The 19,415-nt window shown below is 41.5% G+C and overlaps 1 protein-coding gene across 1 annotated transcript in view; it reads right to left on the reverse strand.

Moving 5' to 3' along the window:
* Positions 1 to 8,935: 8,935 nt before the first annotated feature.
* LOC104516583 (versican core protein-like) overlaps positions 8,936 to 19,415 on the reverse strand; it is a 36,460-nt gene continuing 25,980 nt past the window's right edge. The window contains 4 exon segments of the mRNA XM_010160958.1: positions 8,936 to 9,281; positions 9,987 to 10,127; positions 10,595 to 10,777; positions 11,926 to 12,070. Of these exon segments, the coding sequence (XP_010159260.1) occupies positions 9,997 to 10,127; positions 10,595 to 10,777; positions 11,926 to 12,070 (459 nt within the window). The 3' untranslated portion in view covers positions 8,936 to 9,281; positions 9,987 to 9,996.

Genomic DNA, 19,415 nt, shown 5'->3' on the forward strand with positions numbered 1-19,415 from the left:
TTGTGCTCTTCTTCTTTATCCACTCATGCAGTATATATATATATATATATAAAAATAGATGTAATATTTCTACTAAAATGGATGTTTTTCCCCATCGTTAATGGAATGCTGAACGAATTGGGTCCTTGTTCTTGCATTTCCCTGTACTGCGTTAGCTTGTACAATCAGTCCTTACTTGATTTGCAGGTGGGTACAAACATTTTTCCCCATAACTTCCCAACTGCAAGTGAGGGATCCCAGATGGCATTCTCAGCAGCCGGTGCAACTGTCCTAGCTCATTTCAGAGTGAGAGAGCCCAAGGAAACACAGCTCCTCACTGCAGGCAGAAGTGGTTTTGGAGCACACTGGTACTCGTGGAAGAGTGCAAGCTGCCTCTCGACCTGGCAGATGCAACTTACCACTGCCATCCCACATGAAGGGTAACAAACTTCCTACCACCTCTATTTGCCCACATCAAAAAATGTCAATAATGGTCTGGGGGGAAAAGAGACGTAGCGGTTTGCATTAGACTTGGTTACGTTGTGCTCCAAGGCTATAAGCATGGGAATAGCTCCCAGAGGTCACCCCTACACTTTGACCAACTAAAGGCACCCACCAAGCAAGCTGTGCAGGTAGGTCAGATTTAAACTGTTCTGACCCAAGTTTCAAATGGTTTATTTACCTCTGCAAAACCAGATGAGAATAAATCACAGCAAAGGATTCCTCCTCCGTCCTGCTTTCTGTGATACTTCAGCAACAATTTTGCATCAGTCCTTTAGCACATCTGGCACCTGTACCCTTATGTTAGCCTTCAACTTCACATCACAGATGATCTAGAGGATCTGAGAACAAACACGGGACAACCCTGCCAATGATCTGGTATTTATAAGGGTACCTTCATGATTCTTCCTGGGAATCCTCACTGAGTTCTCCTGCACTCAGCTTGCACAGAAACATACAAAAGGTTGGGTGAAGCTATTGGGAAACAGCTACACATTTTTTGTCAACCATTACCTACACCTTATGTCACAGAAGTGGTCATGGCAAAACTTCCATCTGGAGAGTCTGCGATTGAAGTGAGGCAATATAATTGATGAAAGTTGAACTTGATTTCTCCAGTTCTGGGAATGTAACATCCCATTTAGTCTTTATTGAATCTGTTCTTAAAATGTGTGAGGCGACTATTTCATGCAAAGCTTCACACTCTAACAAAGTGAGATGAAGGCTACTACATATTTGCACTTTCTCCCTATTCCAGGAGAGCCGTTTCTTATTATGATACACAATACATAACATTAAAAAAATCTGTCAACATTCATTGATTTATGAAGGCTCGAGAGCATTAATAAATGAAACACACCGGTGAGAGGGAGGGAAAGCTGTTGATGTACGTTGAAAAATTTTATTTTTAAAGGCTTGACCATTGAGTATCAGGGCGGATAGTACCATCGTCATATCTGAATACACACAGATCTCAAAACCATCTATTATAAAAAGTAAAGAGATAAGAGCAGTTAAATGCTAAGACTATTGACTACATAAACAGGGATATAGCAGAGATGAAAGAGGAAAATAGTTTTACACTACACAGAATTTACTTGTTTCCCTTTTGTGTTCCTTCCTCACCATCTGTGAAGCACAAGTTGAAAATTTATAGCCAAAAAGTGTTATTTACTTGATGTGAGATCAGCTAGAGGCATTTATACTCTGGCTATCACACAGGGTATATATCGGCCAAGATCCAGAGAGGTGTCTCTGCCATGAGGACATCACAGAAGACACCAAGAGGCCGTCCTGGCTTTCCACGCACGAACAACCCCAGACTCTTGCAAGAAGGTAAGACAAGCAAAACGAAATAAAACCATGTGTTAACTTTGGTAGGTTTTTATGACAGAGGCTGAGAGAATTATGTTGAATGCGCAGTTTTATTCCTTAGCACAGGAAGAGGAAGATCGATGAACTCAGAAGTACGGTGAAGCTCAGCAGCAGCAGTGGATGGTTCGGAGGACGTACAGCCTTGAGGGAAAGTGGCTACACCAAGCCGTGAGTGTGGCAGGATGTGCTTTGCTGCACACAGGGCCAATAGTTTTGATCTCCACTCACTTTTGAAAAAACACAGTGATTTAACACAAAGGAGAGCAATTTGCCAAGAAATGGGACTGTCCTAGTAGCCTGGTGGCTTGTTGGACCGTGTGTATTATCATTTGCTGCAAATTTAACAGCGATTACAACTACATTAACTCGGCCGTTTTAGAAGGGGCCAAGTTAGGGGTTAGCCTAATAGGAATGTCCCAGCTCCTCCACACAGCCAAAACCACAAGTCACATCAGGGAAAGTTCGAGGTCTGGTGCCTGCCAGCACAAGGTGACAGCTCCCATGGGCTCCCCAGCCATTTCTCCATGGGATGGGGCTCATCCGGGCAGGGGGTTTGCTCCTGCACTGGCATGGTGAGTGCAGCCTGTTACCCTGCTCTCTCCCTCGTTTGGCACTCCCCTGCTCTCCCATGCTGGCACTGCCCTCCTGCTGCTCTGGGGGCTTGGAGCACGTCTCAGTTGCTCAGCAGCTGCAAACACAGCAGCCCCAGAGCCATCCACAGCAGCCTGGAGCAATCCCCATGGCCTTTCTAAGAATAAAGCTGTGCTTGGCATAAGGTGGGGCAGGGCAAGAGAAAAAGGGTTGGATTTCTCTAAGGTTGGCTCTGACACTGTTAACGGTGCCTTGGACTCATTATATTGTCAATCAAAATACACATTTCTGCTTTTTTATCCCTGAAAAAATGAAAATTTACTATATACAACTGTAAAACTATGTCCTACAAGGTAAAGGTAAACTCACCTCTCTGTGTAATTTCATGTTATCTAGTATCCATGCTACTGTAAAGCTGAAAAGACTTTTGTGGGCTAAACCCCAAGTTTTCCTTAACTTTCAGCTGTGGACTCTCTTATTCAAGAAGAATCTCCCACTCAAGAGCGACAGTAAGCGATGCAGGATGTCCTAAGGATTTTTCTTATCTTCAGAAGTCATTTCACCTCAACATTATGTTGACATCACTCACCACTTCACCGGTCATTTTAAAATTAGATGTTTGTCTGTACAAATACAAACAGCTGTTCCTAAAACTTTTTAAGGACTGGACAGTGACTGAAAGTGTAGCCCACTTGTGCAAACACAGTGTAAAAGGTCTGTCCTGAAGTCCTGAAGGATTGAAGTAACTTTTGAAACACCACACAGGGTGTAAACCACAGGGTACAAACCCTGTAACCACAGGGTGCAAACAAAAATATCACTGAAGAGCATGCTCATTTAGGCCAGTTTATCAAAAACTGTAATAGCATAGGTTTTATATGTAGCCATAATACTGACGTGCACTTCCTGGGGATGTCACTGTCTGTTTGGTGTAAGTCCATTGGTAAAATTTCAAATGCCTCCCTAATACAAATTTAACCTGGATTGATTTTTCAAATCAATACCCATGTACTTTTCCTCCCATTGTTCTTCCTGTATTTTTATCCCCCACATAACAATTCCCCTGTCATGACAATATTATTTTCTGGTGATTTCTTACCCTGCCTCTGAAAATGTCAGCCTGGAAAGCACGCTTTCAGGGAAGGAGCCAGGCTGCTGGCGTGGGGAGGACACTGGGGAGAAGGGATCAAAACATCACTTTTTCCAATCATGGCTTTATCGTTAAAGCATCTTCCACCGGTCTCTGTTACTGGAGCCAGAGTGCAAGCAGACAGACCTTTGCTCCAACATGCTGCGGATCCTTTTACGGATATACTTAAGAGAGATGTGTCCTGCAAGACTCAGTGAGGCGTAATTGATTTGGTACCATGATCAATGACACTGTGCTGGGTTTAGGATTCTCTTTATAGCCTGAAAGCATAAGGAAACCAGCATGACCTGTTCAGCCTACAGAGAGGAAAACATCTTCATTTTCCCCAAAAGCAAAGGGGAATAGCTGACATTTCAGCTGTTTCCAAGCTGCAAATACCAGCAGCCTGGCCGCAGCATGGATCGAAGCATGCCGAGGTCCAAAGGTTTGGTTAACGAGCACACAGTCACATTGGAATACCCTTTTGGGAGACATGGGGCATTCGCTCCAGCCCGGCACTTGCACCTCACGCTGCAGGTAATGCAGGTATGGCACCACCTCTGCAGCCACGTGAAGATGGGGGCCGTCCCCTCGCCCACAGAAAGAGTGCTGTCACGGGCCCTGCTACCCTGCCCAGACAGTTCTTGGTCAGGATTTGTGCATACCTGGAAGCTGCCATGGTTTAAGATGAGGAAGCTGCAGTGGAAGAACAGGTATGGCTTTCACGACAAAAGGGACCCTTCATTCCGCAGCAAAATAGCCCTGTCAGCAATATCTGCTGTTTTTTCCTCTTTTTCTAATCTTATTAAATTATGTATATATATATTGACAAAGATGTGGTACTTTGGTGAGCCCAAGGTTTGTTTTAACTCTGAAGAGAGCAGCCTGGGATCCTACTGCCTTTGGAATCAAAACTTCCATCACTTGCTTAGGAAAGTCACCTTTTGGTTTTGGGGGTTTTTTTGTTTGTTTTAAACAAACCCCACAAAACACTGTGAATGAACAGGGCCGTTAGTAAACACAGATTCATGGCCTAGGTCTGCTGCAGATTTTACTGTATGACCTCTGCTAAGCCACCGCGTTACTTTTTTCCCTACCACGTAGGAACACCATGTGCAATGATTACCCCAAACACTGCAACGTGAGAAAAACAGGACTAAAATTCCTGCCATTCTCCTGCTATGTAAGACAACCACACCATTTACACCCTCTCCTAAACTGATTACCTTCTCTCTTAAAGTAACAAGGACTTTTACTGTCACAGGACTTCCCAACGTTACAGGATGCAACTTCTGGAGCATAAAACCAGAAGTTATGTAATTGCTCCTTAAGATTGCTGCATCCGTGCAGGATCACTATCCATGCTTGTCTTCTTTTTAGCGTCTCCATTCTGCTGGCCAACCCAGCACCAGGCAGCTGGACCATTTCCAGCTTAAATATATTTCTCCAGGCTATCAGCAGCTGGAATTCTGGAGGCATTTTGGTAGTATCATGAACCCATTCCCACCCTTGCAATAAATTCCTCACTAATCACTTTAAGGTCCCATTTCTCTTTTTTATCAGGATTTACACAATAATTTAGCCTCTATAGCACTAACAGCTGATGGCTTTCCCACTTGAAAATACTTACTGACCATGAAAAACAAAATTTGCCATCAAGTTGGACTTCACAGGCTCTTGAGTTTTCTTCCAGGTTTACTGCTGGCATGTTCAAACGATGCACCTTTTTCTGGGTGATATTCCTGTCCTTACACTGGCTACGCTTCTTGTCTTCGCCATGCTAACATGTTAGCGGGACCTGTAAGCTTTTTCTGCATGCTTCATCCAACCATCACTGGTGTGCCTTTCATCATCTGCCAGGACAAAGTGTGCTCATAGAGTCCTATGCACGTTACTGCTTAAAACCAGTAATACAAGTTGTACGTTCGCTCTGAAAAATTGCGTTTGCCTTTGCGCGTTAACGCCGTTGCACTGAACCCAGAGATATTTCCAGTCACTTTTGGTGTGCAACACCTTAAACATTTCCTGGTGAAGGAGCAATTTCCTCCCAGGAGAGCTGAAACCTACAGACAGCTTGAGTCATCTTCTGCCTCTGGGGGACAAGGACAGCATGCCGCAAGCCTTTTAATTGAGCAAAGAACATTACCACCCTTCTTCCCTGTCATCTAAGAAATAGTTCTGCTTCACACCAGGAGTAATTCATACCCCTCTGCTTACGAATGATCTGCCTACAGGTCTGCCTAGAAGCCCTGGGAGGCATCTTTGAAGCTGCTGCTCCTTCAGCAGCCCTACTCATGCTCAGGAGGAACCATCTGTGGTGTTTTTTAAGATATAACAGCAGCAAGATTTCTTAGCAGACAAAGCCATAGCCCTTCCAAATGTAAAATGTTAGTATTTACAATGTGGAAAAAAACCCAAACACAAATCCCAACATTGCTAGAGGTGCAGAGCTTCACTGAGGATTTGACTATGTCCACAAGATCTTAGCAGGGACCAGGTTTTCAGAAATTACGTAATAGCAGTTACATCGGTAGCTGCGGCTCCTCTTGCTTCACCTCCTCGCCAACCACCCCAGGCCACTGTGCTGCTTTTTACAGCTCAAACATGCACCAGCTGTTGCAGTTTCAGCCTCCCATTGCCAAGGGACTGTCTCTGCTTGCGCGTGCTGGCTTCTGCGCATGCTCAGAGCAAAGTTGCTGCCTACAGAAATGAAGACTTCACCTAAAAAACTCCTACGTAGACCTTACCCCTAACCATAGGTGGAACTTCAGACAGTGTTCCTCCAGCTGCTGCCCTGGCAAAGCAATTCCTGACTGCAAAGCCTTCTTTGCAGATTACCCTTCCTATTGGCAGCCCCTTGCTAGCCTGCTTGTATCTTGCTGGCCCACCTGCTGCACTTTCAGGGACCTGTGTTTTCTCCTGCGTGGTTTGTCCATTCCCAGTCTCGGATGAGCCGCTGTTTGCAGTGACATCTCAGGCAAGAGGTCCACAGAAACTTATGTCCCACAGGGAGACCCAGGAAGTCAAATACTCTCAACATCGGAAAGGACAGAAAGATGTTCAGAACAGTAATAGCTACTCTGCAGAGATTTTGATGGGCACACAGGATGGGATTGCCCTCCTGTGGCATTTTGAGCTCCGTGCAGAAACCCGCAGCATGACACTGACACCAGATACACCCTGTGCTGCTGGCAACCCAAGTTGTGCAGCGCACAACTCCTCGAAACGGATGACGCTATTCATCAATGCCCCATCCTCTCCTAACCTTTTACCTCCAGCCTACAGCTGTTTCTGCATCCTTTTAAATGGCAGACAGTGTGTTAGTAGGGAAAAAAAGGTTTAATACTTACGTAACAGGGAAAGATTACTACGGGAACACTACTCCGGTCTTTGTCTTGCCTGTACTTGTAAAACACAATTTAAAGCGGACACTTCTATCCCTGCAGCAGATACAGGGTGACTTTGAAACAGAAGATAAAAAGAATTCTGGTCAAACTTGAAAGGCAAGAAAGCAGAGCTAAGAAACACCCACTCGGGAAATCTATTTAAACCTCCAGGTTTGAATTCTATCCCTCAAGTCCAATCCCAGGACGCTTCCACATGCCAGAGTTCAGAGGTGCCGCACGTAAAGGAACCACAGCACCCGCTGAGGTAATGCCCTGGCCCCACAGCAGACCTGACCTTGTGGCAGGAGTGGGTGCATTTTGCAGGGGGCTGGTATTGGAACATTTGAGGTTTAGTTCAGCATTAGAAAAAGTCTCCAGAACCGAATGAAGTTCCATTCTCTGTCTAAATAAACAAGCATGGGTAACAGGTTTTTTTGGTTGGGTTTTTTTTGTGTTTTTTTTTTTTTTTTTAATAAGGAATGTTGTCAGTCCTATTTTATTATGCGTAATAGAAGGAGGTGAAAAAATCAATATAAGCACTGTATCTAAACCTATTTAAAACTACAATCACAATGTTATCTGAATGCCTTACAACTTTGTTTAAATCCAACAAGTAGACAAGAAAACAACAAATCTATGCAGGGTTTTTTATACATATGGTGAGAAATTCTGCAAAGTGTTAAAATATATCTTCTGTTCTGCATGTTTCTGGTACAAGGAAGTGATGTGTAGAATACTGTATATTTATGAACAGAGCCTTGACTTATACAAGCAATAATCGACTTCAAAACATACAATGTATATCTTAAAATATCCCCTAGAGCTGCTCATATAAAGTCAAATCCAGCACCTACTAAAGTTCAGCCAGCTGACCCTCTTTGACTCCAGTGGGCATATGACCAAGCCCGTGACAGTTGTGAAGTACCTGACAGTCTAATTGTATTCATATGAAAAAAATCACATTGCATAGATTTTTAACAGGAAGACATGCAATAACAAGACAAGTCACAGTATAGCAAAACCTTGTTTCTTTGGTGAAACAGAAGGAGATATAAAAGTTACAAAGATTTTAGACTTTCATTCACAAAAAAACCAGACATTCACATTATACACTATACAAGGTAATAATATAAATAGAGAAAAGTATTATGTGCATTGTTTGGGGGCGGGGGGTGGGGAATGAACCAGCCAACACAGTGACACAGTGCCACATTGAGCGCACAAAGATTGGGTACTCTCGGTGGAGCCGTCACTGCAACTTTTTAAGAGGTGTTGTCTGGAACTGTAGTTACTGTTCCCAATGAGCTACGGCAAGGTTGCTCCACGAGCAGCTCTGCCTAGTACAAACTCTTACATGTTGGCTGGGTTTCAATTATTTTCCTTTCCCTTTCAACTTTTTTGCACCATATCTCCACACTAACACAAAGGCGTAAACCTCCCGTCTGTGTCTGTATTCATGTTATTTTAAAAGGTATCTCAAAGGGAACTTACTTATTTCCACTTCTTTTTTGTTTTCTTTTGTCCTGTGCCCAAAGGTGTTCAAGGCACTTTGCAGAATTAACAGTCCTTTCTGTGGAGAGGTCGTTTCAAACGTCACCTTCTATACTTACTGTACATATCCAAGTCAGTCATCGAGCTGACCAGGGTAAGAAATCATAACAGAAAACTCCTACGCACACACTGCACCAACTACAACCTATAGTCTCTTTGTGCACACACATCTTTCTAGGAAGCCAAGACTCTGATTCTTCTGTAAGTCACACCGTTCTCACCCATCTAACCGCCAATAAATGATCCTGTTTAGCAGGAATTTTGTTCTCCAGGGAAATAGCAGTTGAACTGAAAGACGGTTCCAAAACTGGAGCTCAGGGGCTGATACTGCACTGGTGAGCTCTTTTAATCTTCTTTGCATGGGTAAAATAACATCCAATAAATTAAATCAGTATGGCTTACTTCATTTATTTATGTACGCTTCACAGCTGCAGCATTCATACACAAACATTCATTACTTTATAAAAAGATTAAAAAATGGTTATATATACAAAATTATTTACTTTTTTGATTTTTGTTTGCCTTTTTTTTTTACAAAAAAAATCCCCCAAATGTCAGGTCTGTCTCCATTTTAGAATGCAGAGACCTGTAATATAGACCTTGTGGTTAATGTAATGAAAGTGATTTTTTTCTCTTTTTTTCTTCTTTTTTCTTTCTTTTCAAAAAAGTGGCCCTGGTTGATAAAGTTAATGTATTAGCACTTGGATTTTTACCGACCCTCCTTGTCATACACAACTCCTCCATGCAGTCCTTTCTCGCCAATGGTGAAGCTGGAATGGAGAGCAGAAAGAAAGTTCCACATTGCAGTCCCTAGTTCATGGTTTATGCCACTTCTATGTGCTCTGTCTAAACTTGGCATCACATGGACATAAACTGTACCTTGGATGGGCATTGGCACAGTTACCATTAAAAAAAAAAAAAAAAAAAAAAAGTCATGTAACTTGTGTGTTTATCTTCACCTGATAATAGCAAATTTCAGTCAGTGAAGTTATTCCAACCATTTCCAGCCTAGGTAAACAACATAAAAATAACGTCATAAATGACTGAAGACCTCTGAGGCCGTTCTAACCATAAATATGCCTGAAATTAGTGTGACTTTTCATTTTATATACAGGATTTTAAAAACAACACACAATTAAACAACATTAAAATCATCTTATTTACATTTTCATTGGTGCTAAAATCGAGCCGTTTAAATATTGCAAGAAGGCTGGTACGTATCATAAAATGGTCCACACCGATGGCATATAGAAAACTAATAGTCTTTATAGGCTGGAAATGGTTTCCTTTTATCCCCATAAGCACGTCTCCTCTTTTTTTTTTTTTTTAATTTTCTGATAAACACCATACTTTTGCAAAATGCGTTGTGAATACCGCAGTCCATAGTTTCAAAACGATTTGATAATACTCCTATAAGTGATAGAAAAGGCACAGAAAGTTATGACTTTGGCTGAAATGGTGGAAATCCCATTCACCATTTAGCTCTCAGCGCCTTGAGTCCTGCCATGTCCTGATCCAGCGATGATAGTGTTTTGATGAATTTAGCGATGTTCCCTTTCCCGATGGAGAATGTTTGTAGTAGTATTTCTTAGAGTAAGTCCTTTGGTATGTGGAGGCTGCAATGAGAAGGAGGGAAAAGGGGAAATTAATTTAGGGTTATTTAACTATGAATGGGGTGGCTACACTTCCCAATACAGTTCTATTTATTCTTGATTAACTAGAGGGTTAACAAATTGTTGACTGGTACTATGATTACATTACATACAGAAGTGTCTGTTACACACAGTTAGACCACAGTTGCAGAAAGAATTATTAGTGATTTGAGGAACCTGTTGATTTCAGTAGCCTTGTAAGAGTGGTGTTGTTTACTTTAGAAGAACCTTAGTGGTTCTGTAAAAACAGAAAAGTAATATTTTCATTAGTTTTGGAGGCCTGATGTTTTTTCCTATAGAGTGAGCAGTATTTCTGTCATAATCTGTCACACCAGATTCGCACTTCTCTCAAAATATATAATGATTACTTATTAAGCTTAAAATAGTCTCTTGTTTCTGATCGAACACTGGTTTGCTTTCTAAGAACTCACGATTCATGCAAGTAATTTTAGGCATATCCCATCTTCCATTCCCTTGACACCGGATGGTTGGAATATGACGCTGGATGAAACCATCTTTGCAGTGGTATCTAATAAGGGAGTTGATCTCATAACGAGGTTTCATCTTCCCAAAGGTCTTTGCATTTTCCACAACAGGAGGCTGACCGCAAGCAACTGAAAGGAAGAGAGAACATAATCCAAAACTTCAGTTTGTAAATACACCTCTGAATATGTCACTGACCTCTAAACCCTGGCTAAGGGAAGGTGTTAAGGGACCTCAGTTGGACTCCCAAGAAATACATCCAAATAAGGACAGAGAGATCAGCCTTTTCCATAGTTCTGCAGTCTTACAGACCTAATACAGTAAAGATGAAAATTGGAAAACAGCAGATAGTATGGTTAATATTGCCTTTTTGGTTTAAATTCCTGATGTAAATTTGAGCCAAAAAAGTTGGCAGACTCACACAAAGAAGTGATTTCCACTGGAAAGCTGCAAATCCTGAAAACCAGTGAAGTTAGTACACACATTTAAGAAAAAAAGTCCCATTTTCAATACTTGTCATGTCTTCCTCAACAATAGACTATTTAAAAGCACTTAAAACTGATGGATCTGTCAAGGCCCAGGGAACATGTTAACAAAAAGTTGTAAACGGTAATTGGGAACAATGGAGTGCACACAAGATTTTGGCTGCTTCTTTACTTTCCCAGCCTGAAAGGGCAGAAGTAATTCCCAAAGTATTGCTGTACAGCTCCTGGTAACAGTCAGGTTTCCTGTAAGAACCAACTCCAACAGCGTATAAACCAAATGTGGTTTTCAGATTCCATTTAGATGCCATTAAACTAGATGGTTTTGTAAAAGAGGAAGGCAAAGGTCAGCATTACTTGCTGAATGAAAAGTATGCTCAACTGAAGCTGAAACGCCAACCACATACCAGTGGTCAGCTGCCTGCTCTGACTGCCTACCAATATTCTGCTGCCCACATTCCTCACAGCGGTGCCATCGCAGGAAGAGAAATTGGTAATATTTTCATGGTATGCAAGTAAAGCAGGCCTGTCAGGTACACGAATGTCTCTTTTGCTGAGATCTGTGTCTAAGAAGAAATCTGCCTGGTTTTCACCGAGAGTTTCAACTGTGAACAGTTTTGTGTCAGACTCAAGAACAGGTTAGGTAGAGATGTAACGTGTGAATACAGACAAAGGATGAGGCTAACTCAGTTGAGGCCTCACTGTACTGCTCACTGGAAATCAGCTAGAATTTGACATTTTAACTTTATAAAACCAAAATTTAGAGAATCATGTTATTGTTGCTGTGAAGTTTTTACCTGTTCCTTTCTTGCAGGTGTAGGTAAGGTGATAATTACATGGTACATCATTCCACTGCCCATTCTCATGCCATATTATAACAACACAGTCTTCTCCAGCAGAAAAGAAGCTGTCTGGCTGGTTTGGTCGCCAGTTTTCATATTGCTGCAGAAAAAAAGGAGCAAAACCATTATTCCCAGTGCTGGAGTATATTTACGTTCGATTTTACAGAACACAAAATGTTACCTTTGGTGAAGAGCAGTCCTAATTGTTTGATTCAGGCTGTTAAGCATGAACTAAATGCAGTTAGATTTAGAATATCCTCCCACTCTATTAACACCTTATCTCAATGGGAAAAAGTATTCTGATCTAATTTCTCACTTACTGTAAACTGATGTCAGCTGAAGTGACTCGATTCAGCGTAAGCAAAATCTAATCCTAGGTGTGTTGAAACACATTCTTTCCTACATAGACAGACATGAAGTGGAATGCCAGGAACTGCAGTAAATAGCCCATAACCCTCGTTAGTCTACATCTACCAAATGGCAAATTACAGGCTAGTTTCCCAGACTCAAATTATTTATTCTCTGACCTCATTTAGTGAAGTCATTCAATGGGATGACATGCAGAATTAGGTGCAAAAAATGTAAAGGTGTCAGAATGTGCCCCCAGATCATGGCAGACTGGTATTTCCATCAAAAAGACCTAGGTGGCAGACTGAGCATATACAGCAGCCCTTCAGCTTTAGAAATTATGATCCAAACTCTGCCCTCTGTAGAAAAATTAACTCCAGACATCTCTGAATACATACAAATAAAACCAGAAAGTAGCATGCTAGTTTTAGAAGAAGAAATCTGATTGTTGGTATGTAACAAAAAAATAAAAACCAGAACCGTCACACAGCTGAAAAAAATCTTCAGCATTAAAAAATGTTTCCCAGCCCTGAACCTGGGACACACATCTGGCGCATTGGTTTGGGCAGGCTCTGTTTTTTGGGATCCAGCCTGGCTACATGCAGGTCTGTACTTACCTAGCTACACAGCCGTGCATCTGCCTAAAGGTATGTCCCTACCGAGAGCTGCGGATGCTGGCTACTGGCAGGTACAGCACGGCTCCATGTGTGGGCTAAACCTGCCCTTATTTCATTGCAGAATGCACCCTGTCAAGCACGGCTAAGCTCATCACCGCATGGTGTAATTTTCGGATTAAAATTAGGGAGGATTCTGTCTGTTTTTTCAGTCAATAAGCAGGAAAAAATAGAAACAAAGGGAGTGTCACACCGACTGAAAATTTGTGCAGTAGTCCTCGGTAGGAGACATACAGCTTACAGGCAGAAGAGGTGGGATAATCTTTACCCCATTTGTTTCATCTTGACCCCAAATAAAGCACGGTAATTTGAGATTTGCATAACCTTATGTAAAGAAAAGCGAGAGAAGATTTGTGAAAATATTCTTAGCTATTTTCTTTGGGATTGCTGTTGTGTCACTCCAGGAAGAATTTAATGAAGGATAAAAATAGTTATTTGAAAGAACTGGAATTCGCACAAATGCCAGACATCAACCAGGCAGCTAGCCCCTTGTATGGTCAAAATGACAAGTTTCTACAGTGCTTATATTTTCCTCAGTGCTTACATCTTTCTGTCTAGAGCTGGCCCATATAAATGTCATTGAAGTTTAGCTTTCTATTTTCTTAACTTCATGAAATAACCACTATTCACTGCCTGGGTGAACACATTTTAGAAATAAAGTTAATTTACACCACACAGGTAGTATTTACCTTACAATGAATCAAACTATGAAAAAAACAAGGTATATACTTAAGCTTTTCCTACCACGTGTCATCTTAACCCATCACGGGTTTTAATTATCCAAGCAATTTAACAACCATGGTCTAAATAAATTTGTTCTGCACTGGATTTATTACCTCTAATAAAACATCCGACTTTTTATGTGGAACTAACTTAAATCCACCCTTACATTTCAGTGTTTAATAGTCCTCAACTACAATACACACTAACTCATTCACTCAAGTCCAGAATTCTGCATTTCACATTAGCTTATAAATCCGAGCAGGAGTTTTGCAAGCGCAGTATCCAAATCCCATACATATTAATCGAATGGGATCTGCGGTGTGGGGGGCTTCCTGCAACACCTAGTGAAAAAAAGAAAAACAAGCTCTGCACATGTGTCCTGAGCCAGTGAGAGGGCAAACAGGGTAGAAGGAACATGCCTAGGCATGGTGTGCATTAATGTGCAAGACCCCTTTTTCCAGAAGGGTATTTTGGGACGACTGCTGAGACAAAGGTGTAGGACCTTTTCACAGCAGAGCTGGTTAAGGATGCAGGAATATGATCAGAAAAGGTTGTGCTACCATGACATAGGAAGGTACTGCCTGTTAAAGCAGGGATAACGAGTGCACGAACACAGTGAAGGCTTAGGCTTGCTGACAGCACTGCCCCAAATACCTGCTCCATCTCCTGTACATGGGGGGCTGTGATTCACCTCCAGGAGCACCACAAAATGTAAGGTATTGAAGGGATATAGGTGTAGGTTCCACTTGTGCTTCAGGGAAGCCTGTCTGACTGTTGCAGAGGTGTGGTAAGCAGAAAGAAGTCATCACCTCCCGCTTTCACCTCCGAATGTCTTGCTACCCAACCCAAATGACAAGTCAGATTTGCTCATGTAAGTCACAAATGTATTTGTGGTTGGTTACACTGCTCAGCTGATGGGCAGCAACTTCTTAAAATGAGGCAATCCAATCCCTTTCAAGACTATGCCCGGACATAGGGACACATAGACAAATTAAAGAAAACAGCCAGGTTAGTGGTAGAAACATTTGATCAATAACAGTAAATAACAGTAATAAATAATAAATAACAGTAAAGCAAAGATTTCAACAAGCCTTGCAGCTGTTTCTTGTGGAAATGATACTAAAGAGCTGTGTGCTTACACAGGGATCAGAGTGTGGGAATGAAGGATATTTAATATCTATCGGGGGCATGTGAGATGAAGGTGCTCAGCAGCTTGCCAGCTCCCACCCTAAGCACACAGACTCCAGATGCTCTTACTTGCCTTGCCATAACGGCTCCAAAATTCATGTTTGCTTTGCTGGCAGAGCTGCAGCGTAATGGCAAACGATTATATCTAGGCCCTGTGGTTTATTCAAGAATGTCTGATATCCTCCAGCATGACTTGCTGTTACCTCACATCTGATATCGTCATTGCATGGATTTATTTTGGCTGAATAACTCTGATTTTTCTTGGGTTCAGTGACAGAATTGCTTAGCAGATGAAGTTCCAGACTGCTGAATTGCTTTCTTAGGTCTCCACCCAGCTCTGCTGTAGTTTTTCAACTCCTTATTTAGCCACTGATAATGGGATAATGATACAAAAAGATTCTCACAGTTTGAGTGGAATAAGTTGCTAGACAAATAAACCAATATTTTGCTTTCCTCTTACAGATTACATTTTTGCATGACCATGAGCATGATTCTGGTTTTCCCTTGCACTAGTGTAAATCAGGGGTGACTGCACTATCTCCAGTAAACCTACACGAACGAAAAATTAATGGGAAAGAACCAAATCTCATAAGTCACATACCAGTTTGTAGTGTTTGTTTTCAAAGGTAGCCCTTACAATTCCTGACACCAAGCGTGCTAAGTGCAAAGACTCCCCTACCCTTGCAATAAGTGCAGTAAGCATCTAAGGTTCTCAGGTGATAACTATTCTGTTGGGAAACACTGCTCAAAATATCCTGAACAAGATGTTCTTTTTGAAGTAGCTATGCCAGTCAAGATCCTTGAATTTCAATGCATTACTGTCTTTTAGAAAAATATATTCTACAAAAACAAACAAACAAACTAACTGATTTCATTCCTTGGCAACGTGTACCATGCAGGGTTGTTTGGTTTTTAAGATAATGTTCAAAAAAGATCAGCCATATTCCAGATGAGCCAAAAACTGTTGGCATTGTTCCAGCCACCCTGCCGCTAGGTTATATCTTCACGTATCACAGAATAATATGGTAACACAAACTGTTATCGTCTCAGCTGACCAATGAAACGGTGCTAAGGAGTACTGTGAATTGATAAAGCTGAAGACATCCTTTTACCACCAACCAAGCTTCAATCGACACCTTTAGCAACACTCTTGTCTGCATCATTCATAAAATATGACATGCCTATGAAAACCTAAATAGGTTTACATGCTAAACTAATACATGGGAGAAAAGCTGCTACAACCATTTCAGTCATCAGCAGAAATACTTATACTGGGTGACTGCTCAGAGGGCCCTAAAGACTATTACTGCCCTGGGTTTTAAGTAACACCCGAACACTTGTGAAGTTTACCCCTGGCTTAAAGTGGAAAGCACTTCCAGACTGTACATTTTAGGACACATAACCTTAACTCAGTACCCAACTTAAAATGTACTTCAAAGGAGGTTTGGCCCACTACACGTTTCTGCTCCAGCTACAAAGTGTGCTTTGCCAAGGTGGCTGTGGAGTTGGAAGTTCAAAGCAGTGCAGGGGAGTGAAAGCTGGAAGCACCCACCTCAGACTCAGACAGGTACCACTGCACCAGCCACTCTGCAAAGCTCTCAGCATCGGTGATGGCAAGACACTTGGGTTTTTTATCAAAACCTAATGTTTCTGTCTAACTGCAGGACCTAGCCCTGAGGATGGGATTTTGGTCCCTGCACATGGATTTGTTCCTTTGGGAGCCACCCCACTAGGCTGTCCTGCCATCATTTCAGGCTGAAAACTGGAGCTCCTGTTACACCTTTTATGCTTTTAGTTATACCATAATAATTAATTAAGCTTTCCTGTACAGGTTTTTTTCTCAAAACCAAAGCCCATGCTGACCCATGGGACTGATTTGTTCTAGCTTTCTCTGCTAAACAGCAGTGAAAATTTTCCATAGAAAGAGGGTGGATGGTCTATGGGTTAGAGCTGCAGCTGAGACCGAGTTTGGTTCTACAGGCTTCCTACATGGCATTAGACAATGCACTTGGCTGCTGATTCCCAGTCTCTAAAACAATGACAATGTATTCTCTTGCCTCACAGGAGGAGTTTGGGTATGATGGTTACAAGAGATGATGAAGATATTTCATTAAGTTTCACATTTTTGGGCAGGATTTCCTTATATGGTGTTGAATTAACTCACTGCAATAAAGTGCCAGGTGGGTGACAGGCTGACTTTTCACATAGATTAACCTAAGAAAGCCAGGATTATAGCAAGAGCTGTAAAGCAGCTAACTTTATTAGGTAGTCACTACTTTTTCTCATTCAGGTGTGTAATTACACTGAAGGAGCTAGCCTTCCCATCATGGACAAGATCCTACCTTGTGGGAGAATTGTTATTTAAATTTTCAGATAACCAGTCTTATTTGAAGGACTCACTTCCTTACTAACAAGTAATCCACTCAGCTCTTTCAGAGGTTTGCACTACCAAGGTGAATCTACAACTAGGCAGTATCTCCGCTTTGTGACACTCATTTTGAAATTTCAGCCATCCCTTTATCTCCAAAAGGCAAATGAAGTGGCTGAGATCAATCGCTCAGATTTTGCATTCCAAAATGGTCAACAAGCACTGTGTTTAATGAAGCAAAACAAAATAAACTACTGATGCAAATAAAACTTTACTGCTTGACCTCCCTATTGTGTAAAGGCCAATAATCTTTTGTATATAACTAAAGATAGGAAATAATTTACTTGAGGTGCGTCTGTTTAGATTTACAGGGTTAATGCTTCTCCTTCTGGGAAAAGGAAGCATGTTTTCAGCATGCTTAAATAAGCTTAAAGTACAAATCTGTCTTGGCACTTTTGGGCACTTGTAAGTTCCAATGTGATGCTTTCCACCACCCCCACCCCCCATTCTGGCTGCTTCTCATTGCAAGACTAATGAGGTAAATGAAAAAAAAAAAAACCAAACCCCAAAAAACAACAAAGACCAACCAACCAACAACAATAAACACACACAAAAAAACCAACAAGGAAATATGTAGGGACTGGCTGACTGGACACCCTCTGTGCCATTTAATCTTAAAGTGAAGCAACATTTCCTGCCTGGTATTTATCACTAAACCAGCTGAAAGCACCACTGCAAAGTTTACAGGCTATTGTCCTTTCTGCCCCCCATAACTCTGCTAAGAACAGGAATACACTTTTTTTCACAATAGCAGACAAATTCTTAGAAATCTTTATCAGGAAAACCCCTGAACAAATCCCTCGCTGTGGAGGTTCTGTTATAATTGGATATCTTAAGTAAAAATTACATCTCAGCTTCAGTAAGTCCTGGCAATTACCCAGTTTTATAGGTTGGCTGAACTACAACAAGATCAGCACAAGGTTACGATGAGTATACGGATCAGTCCAGAAAGCCCTCGTTTGTGGCTCATGCTGTTAGACACCACTGCTTCTGCTACATGAGACACTCATGGGAAGTTTGAAAGGCTTTGCATTTCCTTTCGACAGGAAAAATATCAAACAGAATGCTGTGAAGATTTGGCAATGTCTGAAATACTTCCATTAAGTTCCCCTAGTATTTAAATCCATTTATACATTGGGAAAGACAAGAAACTACCATATAGCACAGGTTTTGTTTGACTTAATTTCACCCAGTCCTGCAAAGCATTTTTCTGATTAGTTTTATGAATGGTAGCAGTCTGACAGAACGCACCAAATGCATTCATGAGCTTAAAAACTCCGTTTGGTGTCTAAGCATATAATTTGCTTTAAAGACATGGGTGGTGCCCTAAACTCTATAGGGTATATCCCATGCACATTTCAGACACATACTAAAATAACTTGCTGAAGGAGGGGCCAAGCTAAGGGTGTTGGTAAATCTTTGCTAGGAGAAATATTACTCAGTTTGAAGAGACTGCTATGTTTAAATTTATCTGCAAGTACACACAAAAATCACATGTCACCACCCTGGTATTTTTTAGACCGTAGTAGAATGGCTTCCCTCAAGCCCTTAATCTGTGCTTTATTTTCATGGGATTTGGGAAACTGGCAGGATTTGGATCAGGCAGGCACCCAACACTCCCCATTACAGAGTCACACTGTGAGCAAGACAAACTCCCTGAAGGAGCTTTGCTAAGGACCTTTGCAAAAGATTTCTCTTGAAAGGGTTTTTTTTTTTTTTTTGGTAACAGAGCAGTGGGATGTATTGAAAAACTCTTTGATTTTCTATGCAACAGCTTGCAGTAAAAAAGACTCTGAATAACATACACTCATGTGTATCCATGAAATCCACAAGCACTGATTGCAGATTGAATAAGCAGCAAGGTCTGTGCAAAAATAAATAATTTGGGAAAGAAATCTAAGGAAACTGAGTTCGGGAAGGAATCTAAGGAATGCAAATGAAACAAGTAAAAAAGGCTAGCTGATGAAGCTGAAACATAAAAGCACTATCAGCCTTATCTTTCGGGGGGAGTTGATCGTGTGGTGGAGCAGATGGCTAGCTTCTTTAGCTTTTTTAAAACATTATCACGGTTACGACAAGTTTTC

Source organism: Eurypyga helias, unplaced genomic scaffold, assembly GCF_000690775.1.
Source record: "Eurypyga helias isolate BGI_N326 unplaced genomic scaffold, ASM69077v1 scaffold44431, whole genome shotgun sequence".
Classification (NCBI taxonomy): Eukaryota; Metazoa; Chordata; class Aves; order Eurypygiformes; family Eurypygidae; genus Eurypyga; species Eurypyga helias.